Consider the following 19121-nt stretch of genomic DNA (forward strand, 5'->3'; position numbering starts at 1 on the left):
GGTGCTGCACCCTGCCCGTGGCATTGCACCCGCTGAAGCATTGCACCCATGCAACGTTGTGCCCACCACAATTTTGCACCTGCTGCAGCATTGCACACCTTCCTGCAGCACTGCACCCAGCAGGACTTGGCACTCTTCCTGCTGTGTTGTATCCATTGAATTGTTGCAGCTATTGCATCATTGCACCCATTGCATCATCTCACCCATTGTACTCTTTTGCAATCGTTGCATGCTTGCAGCCATTGCATTGTTGCACCCATCACATCATTTTTCCCATTGCATTGTTGCACCCATTGCACTCTTAAATCCATTGCATCATTGCACCCATTGCGTTGTTGCACCCACTGCATTGTTGCACCCATTGCACTCTTGAACTCATTGCATCGTTGCACCCACTGCAGTCCTGTACCCCCTGCGTTGTTGCATCCTCGCACCCGTTGCATCGTGGCACCCGTTGCACTCTTGCACCCGTGGCGTTGTGCCCTCCCCGGGCACTGCACCCACGGCCGGCCCCGTCTCGTTACAGCCTGCCTGACGCGCAGGAGGCGATCGAGCTGGAGCTGCGGACGGACAGCGCCGACGGGCTGCTGCTGTGGCACGGGGCGGTGAGCAGGGGGACATGGCTGGGACGCCCCCCCGGGGAGGAGATGGGGACATCCCCACCGCGCTCACCGCCCCCTCGTACCCGCAGGAGAACGGCAAAGCCAAAGACTTCGTGGGGCTCGGCTTGAAGGACGGGCACCTGGTGTTCAGGTGAGCGGGGACCCGCGTGTCCCCAGGGACCCTGTGCCACCGCGCGTCCCCCTGCTCAGCCCCTGTTCCCTGCAGCTACCAGCTGGGCAGCGGCGAGGCCGTCATCGTCTCCGAGGACCCCGTCAATGACGGCGAGTGGCACCGGGTGACAGCGGCGAGGTGGGGGCCGGGGACTTGGGGGGGTGGGGAGGGCTGGGGGGTCGGGTGCTGATGGCTCCCCACAGGCAGGGCCAGCGCGGGTGGCTGCAGGTGGATGGTGAGGAGCCGGTGCACGGGAAGTCACCAGGAGCCAATGTCATGGCCAACACCCAGGGCAGCATCTACATCGGTATGGGGACACGGGATGGGGGGACACGGGGATGGGGCATGGCGGGTCAGAGGACAGGAGGACACAGGGACAGGGAATGGGACATAGGATGGGGCGTGGGGTGGGAGATGGAACAGGACACGGGGCTGGATGTGGAACAGGGCACAGGATGGGACATGGGATGGGACACGGGGTGGCATGTGGGATGGGAGATGGGTCGGGACACGGGGTGGGATGTGGGGTGGGGCATGGGATGGGAGATGGGGTGGAACACAGGGTGGGACAGGACATGGGACAGCAGAGGATGGGAGATGGTAGGACATGGGAAAGGGCACAAGATGGAACACAGATTGGATGCAGGTTGGGACAGGTGATGTGGCACAGGATGGGGCATGGGGTGGGACACGGGATGGGACAGGGCCTGGAGTGGGACACGGGACATGGGACAGGGCACAGGCAGACATAGGATGGGACATTGGATGGGAGGGAGCACAGGACACAGGACAGGATTTGGGATGGGACATAATGGGACATGGGGTGGGTACAGAATGGGGTGTGTGGCAGACACAGGGTGGGACACGGAATGGGACACACGGTGGGACTTGGGACATGGCACTGGGACCCAGGACGGGATGGGACACCTTGTGGGAAAATGGGGGCATGGGATGGGACACGGGACAGGACGTGGACTGGATACAAGACAGGACACACGGTGTGGCACGAGATGAGGCACGGGGCAGGAAGGGGACATGGTGTGGGGCACGGGATGGGAACCCGTGATGTGACGCCGTGCGAGCGCAGCGGTGCGCCCCACATCCCCCCACCCACATGTGCCCCCGCGGCCCCATCCCGCAGGCGGTGCCCCGGACCCCCGCAGCCTCACGGCCGGCAAGTTCCTCACCGGAGTGACGGGCTGCGTGCGGGGGCTGCTGCTGGCGTCTGCAGGGATCCCCCCGCACCCCATCGACCTGCGGCACGGCGCGGTGGGGGGCTCCCCCGCCGCCCCCTGCCCCTCATAGCCCCCCCGCCCCCCAGAGGCTCGGGGAGAGCGAGTTTTGTCGGATTTATTATTATTATTATTATTATTTTCCAAAAAGCCACGAGGAAACGGTGCTTCGCTGCCCCGGGATGGCTCTGGGGGGGGCCGGGACCCCACAAAAATGTTTACACCCCCCCCTCGCCCCAAGCCGTGCTGGGGCGGCCGGGCCGCCCGGGTGCCTCCTGGGGTGGCACCGGGGTGGGGGGCGCAAGGGACAATCCTGGGCGCTGGAGGGGGCACCGGGCCCCCCCCGGCCCCCCGCGCTGGGACACCCATTAAAGGAGAGAGAACGAGTGCCCGAGTGTGTCTGGGGGGACTGCGCCTGGGGACGGGGGGCACGGAGGGGTGGGCACGGGGTTTGGGGGGGGGGGGGTTGGTGCTTTAGGGGTGGTGTGGAGATATTTGGGGTCTGGGGGGGGGAGGTGCTTTGGGGTGGTGCGGGGGGGACACACAGGTGCTTTGGGGGGGGTAGGGGTCTGGCAAGGTCTGGGGGGCAGGTTCCTTGGGGTGGATGTGGTGGGGGACATGTGCTTTGGTGTGGTGTGGGGGGGCACAGGTGCTTTGGGGGGGACTGTGGGCGCTTGGGGGGGCACCCGGGTGCTATGGGGTGCCGCAGGGGTCTGAGGGGGTCCGGGGAGGACCGGGGTGCGGGGGGGGGCTGCCGTGGGGTGCGTGGAGGGGCTCGGGGGTCACGGCTGGGGGCGCTGAGGGGCTGGGTACAGGGGGCGGGGCCGTGCGGGCACAGACGCGGGCCCTGCCGCCGCCGCCCCCCCACCCGCCGCGTAATGGCGGCCGCGCGGCAGGCCCCCGCGCCGGCCCCGCCCCCCCCCGCGTCTCGCGGCGCGCGGCCGCCGTCAGCGCCTCGCGCCCGCGGGCATCAGCGCGGCGCGCGCGTGACGTCACCGGCCGTGACGGCGGCGGCGGCGGCGGCAGCGGCGGGAGGGAGGGGCCGGGGCCGGGGCCGGGGCCGGGGCCGGGCCGGGGGCGGCGGCGGCGGCGATGGCGCCGCGGCTGCAGCTGGAGAAGGCGGCCTGGCGCTGGACGGAGACGGTGCCGCCCGAGGCGGTGGCGCAGGAGCACATCGAGGCGGCCTACCGCGTCGGGCTGGAGCCCTGCCAGCGCGGCGCCTGCCGGTACCGCCGCGGGGCCCCGGGGTGGGCGGGCGGCCCCTCCGGCCTTCCTCCGCCACCCTCCTCCCCCTCCTCCTCCTCCTCCTCCTCCCCCACCCGTCCCGCGGCCCCGAGCCCCCCCCAGCCCCCCGGCGGTTGATGGCAGCGGCCCCCAGCGCCGGGGCTGTCCCCGTAGCGCCGGGCGGTGCCGGTTGTCGCTCCCCGTGCCCCCCCCCCCTCCCCTCCTCGCCCTCCCCCCCCCCCCGCCCCATCCCCGCCCGCTGACGGTTGTGCCCGGTGCCGGTCCCGCAGGAGGAACTGCCGGGGGAACCCCAACTGCCTGGTGGGCATCGGGGAGCACGTCTGGCTGGGCGAGATCGACGAGAACAGCTTCCACAACATCGACGACCCCAACTGCGAGCGCCGCAAGAAGGTAACGGGCGGCCCCGCGCCCAGCTGGGGACAGGGGGAGGCGACGCCCCGTGTGCCCCCCCCCCGGGCCCGGCAGCTCGGGGTGCGGCGTCTCCCCGGTGCTCCGGCTGCCGGGCCCCCGCTCGCTCCTCGGCCGCGGCGAGTGACAAGTGTTGCTTTCTCTCTCACGCTAGAACGCGTTCGTGGGCTTAACGAACCTCGGCGCCACGTGCTACGTGAACACTTTCTTGCAGATGTGGTTTCTCAACTTGGAGCTCCGGCAAGCCCTCTACTTGTGTCCCAGTACCTGCAGCGAGCGCACGGCTGGAGAGGGCGTCCCAAAAGACAAAGGTCAGTGGGAGCGCATCGCAGTGGCCTCTCCCTGCTGCGAACAGAGGATTTGCTCCTTTTCTCCTAAAACCTTACGTGGAGGTGTTGGCTTTGGAAGAGTGTTGTCGTGGGAATCTATGGCTGGTGCTACCGTTGCCCGTACAACCTCTGTGCTGCTCTTTTTGAGTCCTTCACCCAGCTTTTAGGAACAAGTCAAGCTAAGCCATCCTTTGCCTGAGTTACTTCAAACCAAAGTGATCTGATCTGGCTGAAAGCTTGTTTTGGTTTCGTTCTTTGCTGGACTGGTTCCCAGCTTAGGGATGGTGCTGGGATGGGAACACACAGGCTGGGGCTGGCTGAGCTGTGCTGTGTCCCACAGGAGGGCAAGGGTGTAGGTGCTGGGTACAGCTGAGACTTCTAGCACCTGCACAACGTCCCCGAGGGGCTCTGGTGCCACACCTTCTGTGTAGAGCGGCGCTGGAGGTGTGTTCTGAGCTGCCTGATTTCTTTGGTCCTGTTTTATGGTACTTCGGAAAGAACGTCTTGCTGTTTGGCTTCAAATAAGAAGCTGCTACTCTGTGGTAACTGGCGCATGTTGCTGAAGCTGTTGACTAGCAGCTCATGTTTGGCACTGTGGGATATTTGGCCTGTACTGGGACTTAGCTGTCATCGCTGACATTAACCACTTCAAATCTAACTATAATTCAAAACAGGAAAAAAGTGTAATTTCTAGACATTAAATTTATCTGTACAAAGAACAAACAAATTACTTTGAACAGGTCTCTCTCCTCTCGAGATCTGGCTGTAACTTGAACTTTTTTTTTTTTTTTTTTTTTTTTTTACAGACTATGAGCCTCAAACCATTTGTGAACATCTCCAGTACTTGTTCGCCTTGCTGCAGAACAGCAAAAGACGGTACATCGATCCTTCTGGGTTCGTCAAAGCGCTGGGTTTGGATACAGGACAGCAGCAGGTAGGCTTGAGTTGGGCCTGTAATTCCCTTTTCTAAAGAAGTGTGAAACGACCCTTTTGTTGTTTTAGCACCTCTGAGCTGGGACCTGGTGCTCGGCTCTGTTTGTACGAGCACAAAGGGAGGAGCAGTGCTCAGGGCCCTTCCTGCCTGGGTGGGAGGTCAGGAGGAGCCCGGCAGCAAGGGGAGGAGTGCTGTTAGCGCCTGATCAGCTACAGCACTGCACAGCAGGCTGTGGGGTGGGAGCTGGAGCTGCCACAAGGCTCTCTCGACAGGTCCTTTATGGGCTGCTCCTCCCGGGGCTGGGGAGCGCTGGGAAGGGCTTGGTGCTGCGCACTTAGGTAGGGGCTGAGGCCTGGAGGGCTCCTGCAGGAGGAGAAGCTGTTGGCAGTCTGCAGGGCAGAGAAAGCACGTTTTGGGAAGGGTGAGCGCCACAGGCAGCTCCTGCAGGACTGTCACAGAAGCTGAAGAGGGCTCAGGACAAGGGCGCTGCCTGAAAATACAGCTTGGGAAGTAAGAGGGGGCAGCTGGAGGAAGTGTGGGAGTGCTTGGCCGCCTTTCCTCAGGATGATAAGCGAGGGGAAAGTCGCTCCTTGTTCCTTGGGAAGGAAGCAGTTGTTAGCGACCGGTGACGTTACAGGACAGCAGTGTGTCCTGCTGGGCTGTGACAATGGTAGGAACTGGAGAGAGGAGCTGCAGGGCAACAGCAGAGGCACTGTCAGGCAGTGAGAGGGGAACAGGTTGGGCTTTGGTGCCAAGGCCGGACGGGAGAAGGAGCAAGGAAAACAGGGTGCTCGGAGGAGAGGGAGTCCCTGAAACGTGTGGAGAAGATTCTGGGCCTTGCAGGAGGAAGGGGGCAAAGTCAGAGAGCGGCTTCTCATTTTTTTTATCTATTTTTTTTCCTTCTCACATATGGTGCAAGCAGGGGCATGCCGAGGTTTTGAAAAATGAGTGTTAATGGGACAAAACTGTGCAGGAGTGGTAGGCTGGAGAGATTGACTCTCCCACCAGGCTGTGCTGTGGCAGAGGATGATTAATGCTCTGCAAGCTACTTCTGCATGCTCTTTGAGGTGGTGTAGACCTGTTGAACGCAGCTGTGATCAAATGAGGGCAGAGGAATGGTCTGTGTTGTCACGTCTGGGCAGCAGAAGCCGCTGTCGATGCACCAGGTGGAGTTGTGAAGGGATTTACGCGGTTAACAAGCCGCTATTTCCCATCCAGAACCCTGCGAGCAGCGGGGCAGAAGTCAAAACCACCCCAAGCTGCTGGCCGGGAGCCAGCTTCGTTCATGCTGTGGTTTCACGCTGGGGGCCTTGTGCTCCTTTTAGGCAAATTCCTCTTTTCTTTAGTTCTCCTGACTGGTCTTTTTCTATTCAGTGCACGCCAAAGTCTCCGTGCAGCCTGTGTGTAGGGCTGTGTGTAATTTGCAGTAAATTAGCAGCGAGGCTGTGATTGCACTTTGTGCTGTGGGGTATTGTTAACCGGCTTGGCTTTCTGTTCTAGGATGCCCAGGAATTTTCAAAGCTGTTCATGTCACTGCTGGAAGATACTTTATCCAAACAAAAAAATCCAGATGTTCGAAACATCGTACAAAAGCAGTTCTGTGGAGAGTATGCGTATGTCACAGTGTAAGTATGTGGTCTTTGGGAAGAACTTTTCTGTAAATATTTAAACATTTTAGAAGAATTTGAGGGGACGAGATCTCTAACAGCTGGAGCAGGCAGGTAATCTCATGAAATGTTGTGCAAGAGGTTTTCAGTTTTTAGGTTTCCAGATTCCGTGTGCCTGTTGTTGTTGTTGTAGTTTGCCAGATGTTTTCAATCCTTTAATGAAAATTTACTAATTAAATGTGCGAGTGAGCTAATGGAACGTTAAGTCCTCGAGACAGAAAATGGAGTGCTTGGGTGTTGTTGTACTCAATTCATTCCTGAGTTCTCAGAGCTGTGGATTTCACCTCAAAAATCACCTGATGGAGAATGGTATATAAGAGTTGTAAGCAGGTGCTCCTTTTCCAGGTAGATGTTATCCTGTGCACACCATCTTGCACAGCGTTCTGTAGATGTCTGTACCATAGTAGCTCTGACTTATGTTTTTCTCCTAGTTACATAGCTCAAGGAGTAGTTAATGATTGGGGAGTTAATGAATCAGTGAACTTGTCTCATGCATTTTTGTCTTTTTTCTTTTTTTTTTTCCATCCTAGCTGCAACCAGTGTGGCAGGGAGTCCAAACTTGTGTCTAAATTTTATGAGCTGGAGTTAAACATCCAAGGGCACAAGCAGTTGACAGACTGTATAACAGAGTTTCTCAAGGTACAAACTTGTTGGTTTTTGAGTCCTGCTTTTCTTAGCAAGGTGTTTCAATTCCTTTCTTCAGTTAACAGCTTCTGAGGTTGGTATTGGATCGAAGTGGGCAGCTCAAACAGTGCTGTCAATGGGATGAATGCAAAAGGAAATGCTTTTCTGTGGACCCAGAAAATTAGGACTGAGTCACGCACTCAGAAGTCAGGGAGCAAGGAGTGGCTCTGAGCAGGAGTGTTCAACATGCGCATGAACAGCTTTAAAAAGCACTTGGAAGTCGCATATTTAGTCAAAATGCTTTCCCCGGAAAGTTGAGAAAAAGTGCCCAAAGCCTGACAAGAAGTCCCGGCATGCTTTGTCATGGATAGCACTGGGAGAATGGCTGCTTTTTGTGTTTTCTATATTGGTGCTCATCTGCATAGCAACAGGAGACATTCCCTGCTCTAAAATGTGCTCTCAAAAATACTAGCAAGGACCCGGAATAGCTGCAGGAACAGCTGCGAGTGCTCTTAATTCGACTTCAAAATTTGCCTAGATCTATAGTTGCTGGCATGTTAAAGGCTCAAGGTGGGGATTCAACTAAGAACATTGAGGGCAGAACTGACCTGAAATGTGACCGTACCTGGGGTGCCATCTGGCTGCTGTGCAGTGCCTTCAGTGATGTGCTCAGCAAACCGGTTGCTCTGCTCCTGGAAGGTCTGCTCTGAAAAAAGACAGGCTTGTGTATGCCCATTAACAGGCTGCATTGCTTCTGCCCTGGCACAGTGAACTTTGTCTGGTCTTCCTTCAAATGAAACAGCGGGTGACCTTGTTGAGCACAGTTGTAGTTCTCTGGCCTGATCCTGCCACTGGATCTGCATAGACTCTTCTTTTTCCCTGGTGATGTTTGTTTTGCCAAGCACAAGAGGATTGTAGTTCCCAGGTTAAAATGCCGCTGTACGTTAACTCGGTCCGTGTGATCTCGTAAAAGGGCAATTTGTTTTCTTTTTCCTTAACCCTAATGGTAGAAACCAACTCCAGGCACTTCAGTCAAGTGGAGAGCGAACTTGACAGTCCTGTAAGCAGCCTGAGAACTGGGAGCAGGGCTAAGTGCAGGCTGAAATGTTCCTTGAAGTGACAGCACCCTACCAGGCTGTGCTGTAAAGCATTCCTGTTAGCCCAGAGAACTGTGAATTTTTAACCTGGAGATTATTTTGGAAAGCAGCTGGGTAGAGACTGAAATGGTTAAAATAACTTCTATACTTTTCAGTCCAGTGGGCAGCTCGGTTGGAGTGGTTGACTTTTCAGAGGTAACCTGTTCTCAAGATCTTTCTTTCTGCCCCCTGGTCAGGAAGAAAAATTAGAAGGGGACAATCGTTATTTTTGTGAAACTTGTCAGAGTAAGCAAAATGCCACAAGGAAGATCAGGCTGCTAAGTCTTCCGTGCACGCTCAACCTGCAGCTGATGCGTTTCGTGTTCGACAGGTAAGCCTCTCACTGGAGCGTGTGCTGTAAAAGCAGGAGTGCCTTGGGTTGCGTGGAAGCTCTTTGGAAAGCCATCTGCTCTGCTCTTTCTGCATTGATTTGAGATATTGAAGATTGAGTGCATGCATGAGCTTCTCTTGGGATGCTCGGTGGGTTTTGAGGGAAGTTGCTGTGAGATGTGAACAATTATCGTTGTCCCCTGAACTGAAGCTTGGCCATTTGCCTTTGTGCAGGCAAACCGGCCATAAGAAAAAGCTGAACACCTACATCGGCTTCTCTGAGCTGCTTGACATGGAACCTTTTATGGAGCAAAAGAGTGAGTTGCATGCTGTGTTTGTTAACGGTATCCACCGCCTCTTGTCAGACAAGAGGAGGTCTTGTCTGAATCCAGTTTTTGCTGGAAAGTTACACTAAGACTTGTATGAAGCCCTTGTTTCAAGTAACAGCTGTGTCCACCTATCTGAGCAGGCTGTGGAAGCTACCTAAAGCTGTGTAGGGGTCTTGGAGAGATGAAAGTTCAGGTGCAGTTTTCGTATGCTTAAAAAAAAATAAATGCAAAAAACTTAAGTACTAGGAAAGAAAACGTCTGTTTCATCCAGAGAGCTAAATAACTTCCATTTCCCTTTCAGGTGGTGTCTATGTATATGAACTCAGTGCTGTCCTCATACACAGAGGTGTGAGTGCGTACTCTGGGCACTACATCGCCCATGTGAAGGATCCGCAGACGGGCGAGTGGTACAAGTTTAATGACGAAGACATAGAAAAGATGGAGGGGAAGAAACTGCAGTTGGGAATTGAGGAAGATCTAGGTAAAACCTTTAAGTTGTGAGTGCCCTTTTAAAATAACTCTTTTCACCAAAACCACAGAGGCTGAGTATGTGGAGGCCCTGATACTCTTAAAAAACAAAAGTACTCCTACGCATGCTGTCACGTCTTAAGAGTAATGTGTGAAACAGCAGTTCTGTTAATTGCAGCCAGATTTTCTTCATTTCAGCCCTGTGTGAGTGTTTACGCACACCTCGTGATCATTTCCTCTACTCTAGTATTTCTCTTGCCTGCCGCATGGCAGATAACATGCTGATAACCCAGGATGCCTATCAGGATGAAACAGGCGAGCTGCCGCTTCCTTGGCCAGTGTGCCAGAGGAGGCTTAGGAGCAGATAACGAGGTTGTTTTCAGTTTCCCTAACATGTTATGTTTTCATTTCTAATGAGGTGTTTTACTTTAGGAGGCAGTAAAGAGTCTTCATAAAAATCTTGATCCCAATAATCTCTTGAAAGCCAAAACTGCCTTTTTAGTTAGCTCTTTTTACTTTTCCTTTGCAGTCTTTTGTTCTTGCCAGCTTGCCTCATGCTGATGTTCTGGTTTAGATAACCTGGGCAGTACAGGGTCTTGACATCCCTGTGCTGGCTGGAGGGCTTAGGATGAGCTTAGGACTGTGGGTTTCTCAGCCTGCAGTACATAGGAGTGGATCAGTTTTAAATTGACAGCTTAAGTGCTCGGTTTTGCAGTTGCTTAGTGTTCCTCAGCGCACGTCAGTGCAGAACACTTTGTGGTGTCGGGAAATGGGGAAGTTAATGCCAGAAATTTCACGTAAAGTGCAACTAACCCATTTCCAGAAACACTGATCCACCATGCCACTTGTTCTTTGCTGTGTCTCCAGCACCAATAATTTGACTTTATGATATGTTGCCTTTCTTTAAAGCATCTTTAAATAACAGCTTAATGAAAAAGACACCCTCAGACTTATTTGCTCCCTAAGAGTGTTTTAAAGCCACATCAGCCTGAGCACACCCTTGAGCAGACATGGGGTGTTAGTCTGCCTTTCCTGTTTCCTCCCATGCACGCATCTGCATGATGCCACTTTATTTTCAGCTCTCTCGCTAGCAAACACCTTCTTGAATTTCATCACGACATGCATAAATGCAGGCTGCCACCGGAGCAGCTTTGTCATCCTGTTAATGTTTGACTACCGCTAGCTTTCAACCAAATTGTGAAACTGGCTAGACATCTAGTGGTGTAAGGTAGGAAAATAAGCCCTGAGAATAAATAAAAGGTTCTAAGCCTTTTCTTTCTAACCTCACGAGTTACCCAGAGTATCAAAAATCACATGCAAATAAACTGCTGTGGCCTTAATCCTGTAAAGGTTTATGCTTAACTGCAAGAAAGTATTCTTGCTGAAACACAAGGCTGCTCGAAGAATGTAAGTAAAGCATGTTCAGAAGCCTCTGCAAGCTGGAAGCCTTAATATGCTAAACAAAGTTCTGAAGTGCTGATGTTATTTGCCAACTCCAAGCAAAACTGGAGTTTGAGAGTCATCCTCTTCGTTACAAACACATGAAACAGCAGGAGAAGGTTGGTAATGTAAAGCAGAGGTCTGTTGTGGGGGGAGTCCTGAGGCCAGGCTGTGCAGATGGGAACAATTTGTAAAATATTTGGAGAAACTGCAAATAAAGACCGGCTAGGAAGTCCCTTGGATGGTGTGGTGGAAGATGCACATATTTTTTTTCCCAGAACTGGAAAAAAAAAATACACTAAAAAAAAATCAATATTCCATTCGTAGTTCAACCTACAGAGGGCTGTTCCTTTTTTAAAAATTAAAAAAAAAAAAAAAAAGTTGATTTTTGAAACTGCAGCTGTATGTAAGCGTGCTTTCCTTGCCTGGCAGTCTGGAAGGAGTCACTCTTGCAACATGAGTTTGCATCATACAGCCAGCTGCTCTGAAATCATTTCCATGTCTGTTTGCCTCATAAAAGCTGCCCAACTGGTCCATATTTTTTGCTTCCGTGGTCACATGTAAATAGATTCTCTTCACTGAGGATCTGACTTTGTTCTTTGGTGTCAGGACACCAACTAACAAGAGGCAGAGGGAAGAAAGGATGTTTTTGCAAAAGCTACTTCTGGCTTGGCAAGGCGAAGCTAGGGAGAGAAGAAAGGCTCTCTTATGGAGAGTGGTTTACAGCAGGGTCCTAATTTAGTCCCTCTGAATCGTCCCGCCTCCAGAAATGCTGGAAGGATTTGGGTCTTGCTGTGGGATAAAAGTTTGGCTGATGCCAAGCCAGCGCCTGCAGAGAGGCCTGGCAGGGCACAGAACACAGGGAGTGGGAAGCCGGCTAGGTGGCAAACTCAGCCTGTTGGAGAGTCAGTAAGGGAGCTCGTGTGCTTATTGTGTTTTCCCTTTACCACAGCAGAGCCTTCTAAATCTCAGACTCGCAAACCTAAGTGTGGGAAAGGGACTCACTGTTCACGCAACGCCTACATGCTGGTGTACAGGCTGCAGACCCGAGAGAAGTCCTTGACAGTCGAAGTACCAGGTAAGGGAGACTTGACTCTCCTGGCCTCTCCGTCTCTTCTCATGATGCTCCGAGCCAGCTAGGAATCAGGGCTCTGCTCAAAGCACCTTATGCTGCCTGGCAGGTTCAAGGGCACCATATGGCAGCTTGGTGTCACGACCTGGGTCATATGCAGAAAAACCCTTCAACTTCCGTAGCACTTGAAATAATATTAACCTGATAACACCGTCTCTGTGCCTGTTCAGGGCACCTGACCAGCGAGATCAAATGGGAAGGGGGATAGGAAGAGATAATCCCACTGGGAGCTATCATCTGCAGCATGTCCCGCTGCTGGGGCGGGAGTGTTAGCGTTTGCTGGATCCCACCGGAGCTGCTCGGGTTCCCAAAGGCGAAGGAGAACAGCGTGGTTAAATGTCATTGGCAGTGCACGTACTGTGCTGCAGGTGAATAATCCTGACACATGTCAGGTTTCTTCTACAAGTGCTTAATCTCTGTCGTATCGAGAATAAACAGCATAAAAATAAGAGGATGCAAGCCCTTAACAAGAGTTTTGTACTAGCACGTTCGTGTCTTGCTTTAGAATTGCTGGGGGTGGCAGAAATCCCTGTAGGTTTGGCCTGTGGATTTAATGATGCTCAGCATTTGCATGCTACTGATTCAAACTATTAATTAGGGCTCTGATGCTGACGGGGACGGAGGTGGGTTCCACCTTCTTCCCTTTTCTGTCAAACAGGGGCGAGAGGTGTTGGTTACCCTTTGGACCTGAGCTGTTTGTCAGTGATGGGTGTCGGTCAAGTTATCTGGATGCAAAGGGTGGTGACAGGGGTGAATTGTACGGCTTTCTCCAATGCACAAGGACCCCCTAAACACAGCATCAAACCTTTTCCAGCCCCTCACCTCAAAAGCCCACCCTCTGAGCCGTGCAGCTCTGGGAAATGGTGCTAATTCATGCCTCGAATCTGTCTTTTCAGTCTCTTTGCTGAGCTCTTTTACGCTCCCTTCCGTCCTACCCCTCTGCCCAAAACAATACTCGGCAAAGCTTCTCCACCCAGCTTCAAATTCCTGAGCAGCCCTGCGGTTGCCTTTGTTTCACATGGAAGCGTGCCAGGTACACAGAGCAAAGGGCAGCAGTCAAGCCAGCGGTTTTGGGGAGGCTTCATGCAACTGCAAATTTGTGGCATTTTGCTTTGATGCTGTTAAAAAACAGCTTTCCAGGTCGGTGGAGAAATGTAACTTGGCTCCCTAGCCCATGACCAGGAGGGTGAATGGGTCAGGCTGCTTTTTTCTTAATACTGTATGTTCTCCCAAGGTGAATACTAGGCTCTCTGGCTGCACAGGCGTTAACCTTTCGGAAATATTTTAGCTCTTCAAAATATTGTTAAATGGGAAAAGGCTTCAGATAAGCAGCAGTGCTTTACCCACCAGCACTGCAAGGGAAGTATTTTATCTTTTTCCATGCTAAGTTTTTTTCCGATGGTGACAGCGAAAATTCCTGTTGGCCTCACCTTCCTGTCAACAGGAGGATCTGCCCCAGCTTATTTCCATGTTCATGAGGGCTTTGTGCCCTTGTGCTCAAAACGCACTTGGTCCTTCTCGTCAAGATCACGCATACCCGTGGGACTGCGCGCTGGGACTTGTGCGGCAGCATCAGGTGTACCCGTGGTGTGCGAGGCCCTCGTTTCTGCCCTGAGAACCAGAGCTCCTTGGCAGCGCAAGGAGCCGCTCTCAGTGGGAGGCGGAGAAGTGGCTGGAGCGAGAGGAATAGCAGGGAGGGACTGAGGCAGGCAGCAAAGCATCCTGCTGCGCTCCGGCTCTGCAGCTTCTTGCCAAGCCCCGTTGCACTTCACACGACTGCCAGCACTCGGCGTAGGCTTATTAGCAAGCAGGGGATTTCTCTAACGCAGCAAGCATCGCTTCCCCCCCACAGCCCTGAGTAAATTATTTTCTTGGGTGCTGTTGTATCCCACAGGACAGTTGTGTTTAATCATCTGCTGCCATAAATATTGGAGAGAGTGATATCCGTGTGTTTGGCTTTCAGAAAGACCTTGTATGTTGGTAGCTGTGGGGGGGAATTTTTAGGTTTGCTTGTTATCCCCAGATAACCGATCACAGGGATAATTACCATAATTGGCATTTTTCCTTGAAGCGACTGGTGGGTTTTGCTTTTTTCCTTTCCCAACAGCTTTCCTGCAGGAGCTGGTGGAGCGTGATAACTGCAAGTTTGAGGAGTGGTGCAATGAAATGGCCGAGATGCGCAAACAGAGTGTGGCCAGAGGCAAAATCAAGCATGAAGAGGTGAAGGAGCTCTACCAAAGGTTACCTGCTGAAGCTGGTCTGTAAGATATTGTGGTAGTATTTTGTAGTAGACCATTGTTAAGATTAGTAATGTTTTGTAACTAACCCGCAACGTGGTTCTGTGGCCAGAACACTTCACTGGAAGGCATTAGCTGTAGCCCTCTCTGAGGAAGAAAGCAATCACTGTCTGTTGTTGCTGTCTGCATGCTTAGGATTTGCTTTCCCTCTCTTGTTTATCTGCCTTAACCTATTTTTCTCCTTTTTTTCTCATTTTGATGGCCTCTGGCATCACTAATTCCCTCTTGCTCCTTCCCCATCAGTCAGTCTCCTGTGTGCTTCCATGCATTGTGACTGTTTTCTTCTGCCCGGTGAGCAGCTCATCTCGTTAGAGCTTAGTAGCATCGAGGCAGAATAACTGCCCTGTCTCAAATTGCTAGCTCACATCAAATTTCGGTGCTGTTGGTCTAAATTAATCAGCAGGTAGCAGAGTACAAGAATGCTTGGCCTCCAGCAGAAAATGATTTGATTCATCCTTGCTGAGGCTTCGAAGCCCCATGTCTAAGCTTCACAGTCCATGTGATGAGTGACTGAGGTTAATCCTTTCCTACTCCTCCTTGCGTCTTGTTGCTTTAACATGTCTGAGTACTAAGATTTTTATCCCCCTGCTGCCTCTCCTGTCTTTTCTCAGAGCAAGCATACAGGAGCTTTCTCTGTATGTCCAACACGGGGAATCTCCCTCCATTCTGCGCATCTCCTAAAAACTCCCCAAAACTGTAAAGAATTTAAAATGTTTGTGTGGCCTGTTAAACAATTCGATATTTAGCTTTTAATATCTTTTACTCACTTCTCAGAAATGAGGGTCCAGAGCTCAGAACCAACAGCAAGATTTAAGTGGTTGAACAGCAGACTATTGCTGAGAACATAAACATCTCACGAGCCTTCCCGAGCCGTGAGAGCTTGGCTCCCGTAAATGTCTGCCTCTTCAATTTATGAACCCAGCTTTGAGAACACGGGTGCTTAACTCACGAATAGGGGGGTGTCACAGCTCGGCTTGCCGAGTCCCTGCAAGTCTGAGGGGTGTTAAAATGTCACCGTTAAATCAAAGCCACGGTGAATGGTTGTGGTGGAGATATGAATCTGCCATGAGTCACCATTAAAAAGGAGCAGCAAGCACAATCCTGGTGTGTTTTTATCCCCTTTAGCAGAAACAAAGTAGTTTGCTTTTGACATTCCTAACACAATAAAGGAATAAATCTCAAAGATGTTTTTACAAGTGCAGGCACAGACAGACCCTAGCTCCTCTGCCCCCATCTGTAGGTGGCAGGGCCTGAAGCACTGCCCTGGGGGCACCCACTGCCTGCCCTTACTGCTGGGCACATCCTGGGCATAGCAGCTTGCTAGCACAGCTTGGAAGCAGCATTATCCCAGAGCTGCTGCACATCTAGTCCCTCAGGAGCTTGGGACTCTCTGCAGCTGTGCAGACACATTTTCTGCCAGCTTTGTAGAGCCTGCCCCAGAAAAAAATAAAAGTGTACTTTCCGGGGAAGGCAGCTTTCATCCCAAACTAGCAAACCATTTCTGACAGCCTTGCAATTCTCTGGAGGTCATGGCTGTGGAACTCTGATGTTGCGTAAGATGAAAATACTGCTGATTTATCCTGCAGAGGAGAGGATTTGACACCAGGTCTTGTGACGATCCAGTGCAAGTTTTAGGACAAAGTATTTTGCTGTAGCTTCTCTGTTGCTCCTTTGTATGAAACATGTTTTTGTGCTCCTTTGATAAATGTAACTAACATTACTCTTCCCCTCGGTTTCAGAACTGTCCTCCTCACATCAGCAGTATGTGTTTAATTTCCTGCCTGTCCTGCTAATTTCCCAGTCATCTCCCAGGAGCTGCAGCATTTGTTTTGCTGGTATTGGCTGGGCTCTATGCGCAAAAAGAAAGCTGCTTTGTTGTTCTCACACCCTTGTTTGTTGCTCAGTGTGTCATTATGAACCTATCTAGGAACTCAGATTGCCATTAATGGAAATGGGCAAAAGCACTGAGATGAGCTGCTTTGCCATGGTTGCATTTCCATTTAATCCCCGGCAAGCAGCTTCAAAATGCACAACTGTCTTTAAACATAGTCATGCTTGTTCTTTGGATGTGTGCATCGTTTCAGGGCCTTGGTATGAAAATATGGGGATTTCATACAAAGCCATTTCACTGCTCATACTGATCTGACCTGCTTCTGAACCCAGGCTTTGTGTGATGTGCTTCACCTTCAACAAACAAGGGCGAGCCTGCTCTGTTTCAAAAAAAAAAAATAAAAAAAAATCACACTTGCATAAAACATTTGAGCAAGTTAGTATTTGCACTGTAAATTTCACAGTGCTTCAGTCTCTCTCACCCAGAGTTGTAAGCATATTCCAGAATAACACTGAAATTTTGGGCTCTGTGGGGTACAGATGAACGCCGACCTCATCTCTTTGCTGTGGTTGTCTTTTATTTTTAAATCTACCCCAATGAGCTCACTCTGTTATGGAAAGAGCCTTTAATGTGTGATTGCAATTTAAATATTATATTTGCCCCTCAATGGATTATAGGAAGACCTTGCCTTTTCCTTGACTGCTCTGCAACAAGCCCCTAAAGGCTTTGCAGTCTGAAAATGCTCCCTTTGCTGCTCTGAGTGCTCTGCTGTTTGCTATTGATTGTTTGAATTCCCAATGACCGGTTGTTCTCACGTATCCAGTTTCATGTAGCTTCTGCTACAAGATGCCCAGCTATAAATCTGCAGTGCCAGGATGAGAAGTGGACAGGGGAGCTGTATCAAATGTTTGAAAACTTGTATTGCGGGGATTTAATCAACGGTGATAGCCTGTTAATTTTTAAAAGTACCATTGAAATCAGAGTAATTATAAAATACCATCTGCCATATCACAAACTCGCTGACGTGTATGGGCTTGTTTCTCTTCGTGTTTTTCCCTCCCAGGTTCCCCATACGACTTCATCTCTCTTGAATGGCTGCAGAAATGGCTGGATGAGTCTACTCCTCCAAAACCCATAGATAACACAGCCTGCCTGTGCTCGCATGGGAAACTCCATCCTGACAAAATCTGTATTATGAAGAGGATATCAGAGTACGTGGCTGACTTCTTCTACAGGAGATATGGAGGAGGACCCCGGCTGAATGGTAAGGTGGCAGACAGAAACCCCCCTCTCCGAGTCACTTTCTTGTGTGCTGAACACGTTAGGGCCTTGTTCTGATCCCAGCCCCTTGTTGGGTCATCCTTTGTTGCCATAACTTTATTTCTGCACATAGCTTTTGTGCTGTGCTGCTATCTCTGGGTGCTTTGTTTCATTTTAAATCACTTAATTGCATTAGCATTCAAAAAAATACAGTTAGTCTGATTGCAGGTTCTGTTTCAGACCTGAATTCTGCTCTGTCTAGAAAGAGCTGTGCATGGAGTAATTTCTAAGAAAGCAATGGTGCACCTAGGTTCAAAAAAAAAAACCAACAAAACTACCACCACCTTAGTGTGTGGAGGGTTTTATGAAGTTGGCTGTATGAAATAGCACAACTTGCACATGCAACCCCCCTGACTCTTCAAAACAATTTTCCATGCCTGCAGCACCTGCAGATCCTGCGTGGGCAGTGTTTTGTGTAGCATGCAGATCTGTGCTGCCTGTTGCCAGCAGCCTGCACTCTGGAGCAGCGTGGATGTGTGCAAGCCAAGGAAATCATTTACCCTCTTTCCCCTCTAGCCTGTCCTAAGCTGCCTCATTTGACAGAAGCACACACCTGTTACTGAACATGTTTGTGTTGCACACATCTGCAGTGCGTGTGATTTTTGGGGTAAGCCCTTGACCTCTGCAGTCTCTGGGTATCCCTTAATCAAGCCCCAGGCTTGCTTTCTTTTATAAAGGAGCTCAGTAACTCCCACTGAGACCAAATTAGCTCAGCTGCTGCTAGGCCCTTATAGGGAAGAAATGCAACCAGCAGAAACTACTGCAATGTAGGCAGCCTCTGTAAAAGCAGGGCAACCTTTATCAGTCAACTGGAAGAATCTCCTGCAGGTTTCTTCGTTGGGTATGACTGAGAGGGAAGGATCGTGCGCTGGATGATCTCTCTGGCTCCTCTTGCTCCCATGTGGTAATGTAAGACCAGCCCCAGGGCTTGCACTCATGTTAGTCCAGTGTAGCTTTGCAGGAGGTTTCTTTCTGGGTTTAGCTGGCTAAGTGCCATGCGGCCACATTCAGGAGCTCCCCAAGCTGAGTGACAGGGCTCTGCTCTCATCCCAGTGTACAAGAAGCAGGGATGGCCACAAGTGGTATTTTGTACCACTATTTAGATGTCTGTACAGCATCTTCCTGCCACGTAAGAGCAGCAACACGGTGGTTTTGGCTCATGCCTAGACTGTCCTGCCTTTTGACTCCTGGGTCTGTGTTGGTGTGAGCTTGCTTGCAGCTGTGGCTGCAAACTGTTGATAGCGGCTTTGCAGAGCTGTGAAGGTAGCGGAACAGATCACACCTCATCTGAAGCGTTTTATGCTTATTAAACTTCCAGCGGGGCCTGAGCTGGCAGTTACCCCAGGGACCTCATTTACATGTGAAATCTGAGGTCGTGAGACAGGATAGTTGGTGTGTACCTTACACCTGTCTAAGCACTTCTGAACAGCGGTGCTTGAACCAGTGAGATGCTCAGCTGTGTGTGCTGGAGTAATTACATTTCTTTTTTCCCCCTCCCCAGTCAAAGCACTTTGCAAGGACTGTGTGGTAGAAAGGTGTCGAATCCTGCGACTGAAGAACCAGTTAAATGAAGACTACAAAACCGTTACAAACCTGCTGAAGATAACAGTAAAGGGGTACGTAAG

The 19121-nt window shown here is 51.4% G+C and overlaps 2 protein-coding genes across 6 annotated transcripts in view; both read left to right on the plus strand.

Annotated features, from left to right (window-relative positions):
• The window catches only part of HSPG2 (heparan sulfate proteoglycan 2), a gene marked incomplete at its 5' end in the record, with an annotated part of 35112 nt that extends 32719 nt beyond the window's left edge, over nucleotides 1-2393 (plus strand). The window contains 5 exon segments of the mRNA XM_084300253.1: nucleotides 527-605; nucleotides 692-753; nucleotides 829-912; nucleotides 978-1081; nucleotides 1916-2393. Coding sequence (XP_084156379.1) covers nucleotides 527-605; nucleotides 692-753; nucleotides 829-912; nucleotides 978-1081; nucleotides 1916-2079 — 493 coding nt within the window. The 3' untranslated portion in view covers nucleotides 2080-2393.
• Nucleotides 2394-3065: 672 nt separating this feature from the next.
• Nucleotides 3066-19121, plus strand: part of USP48 (ubiquitin specific peptidase 48) — a 32622-nt gene continuing 16566 nt past the window's right edge. For 3 of the 5 annotated variants that reach the window (XM_084300038.1, XM_084300042.1, XM_084300041.1), the window contains exons 1-13: nucleotides 3066-3232; nucleotides 3521-3641; nucleotides 3814-3970; nucleotides 4795-4922; nucleotides 6423-6547; nucleotides 7120-7228; nucleotides 8547-8680; nucleotides 8914-8996; nucleotides 9310-9489; nucleotides 11869-11994; nucleotides 14156-14305; nucleotides 17240-17440; nucleotides 18998-19112. In XM_084300038.1, coding sequence (XP_084156164.1) covers nucleotides 3099-3232; nucleotides 3521-3641; nucleotides 3814-3970; nucleotides 4795-4922; nucleotides 6423-6547; nucleotides 7120-7228; nucleotides 8547-8680; nucleotides 8914-8996; nucleotides 9310-9489; nucleotides 11869-11994; nucleotides 14156-14305; nucleotides 17240-17440; nucleotides 18998-19112 — 1763 coding nt within the window. In that variant the 5' untranslated portion in view covers nucleotides 3066-3098. The remainder of the gene's footprint in view (nucleotides 3233-3520; nucleotides 3642-3813; nucleotides 3971-4794; nucleotides 4923-6422; nucleotides 6548-7119; nucleotides 7229-8546; nucleotides 8681-8913; nucleotides 8997-9309; nucleotides 9490-11868; nucleotides 11995-14155; nucleotides 14306-17239; nucleotides 17441-18997; nucleotides 19113-19121) is intronic. The other 2 variants (XM_084300039.1, XM_084300040.1) reach the window with 2 other exon arrangements.

This window comes from Netta rufina (genome assembly GCF_964035555.1).
Source record: "Netta rufina genome assembly, chromosome: 22".
NCBI classification, from domain to species: Eukaryota; Metazoa; Chordata; class Aves; order Anseriformes; family Anatidae; genus Netta; species Netta rufina.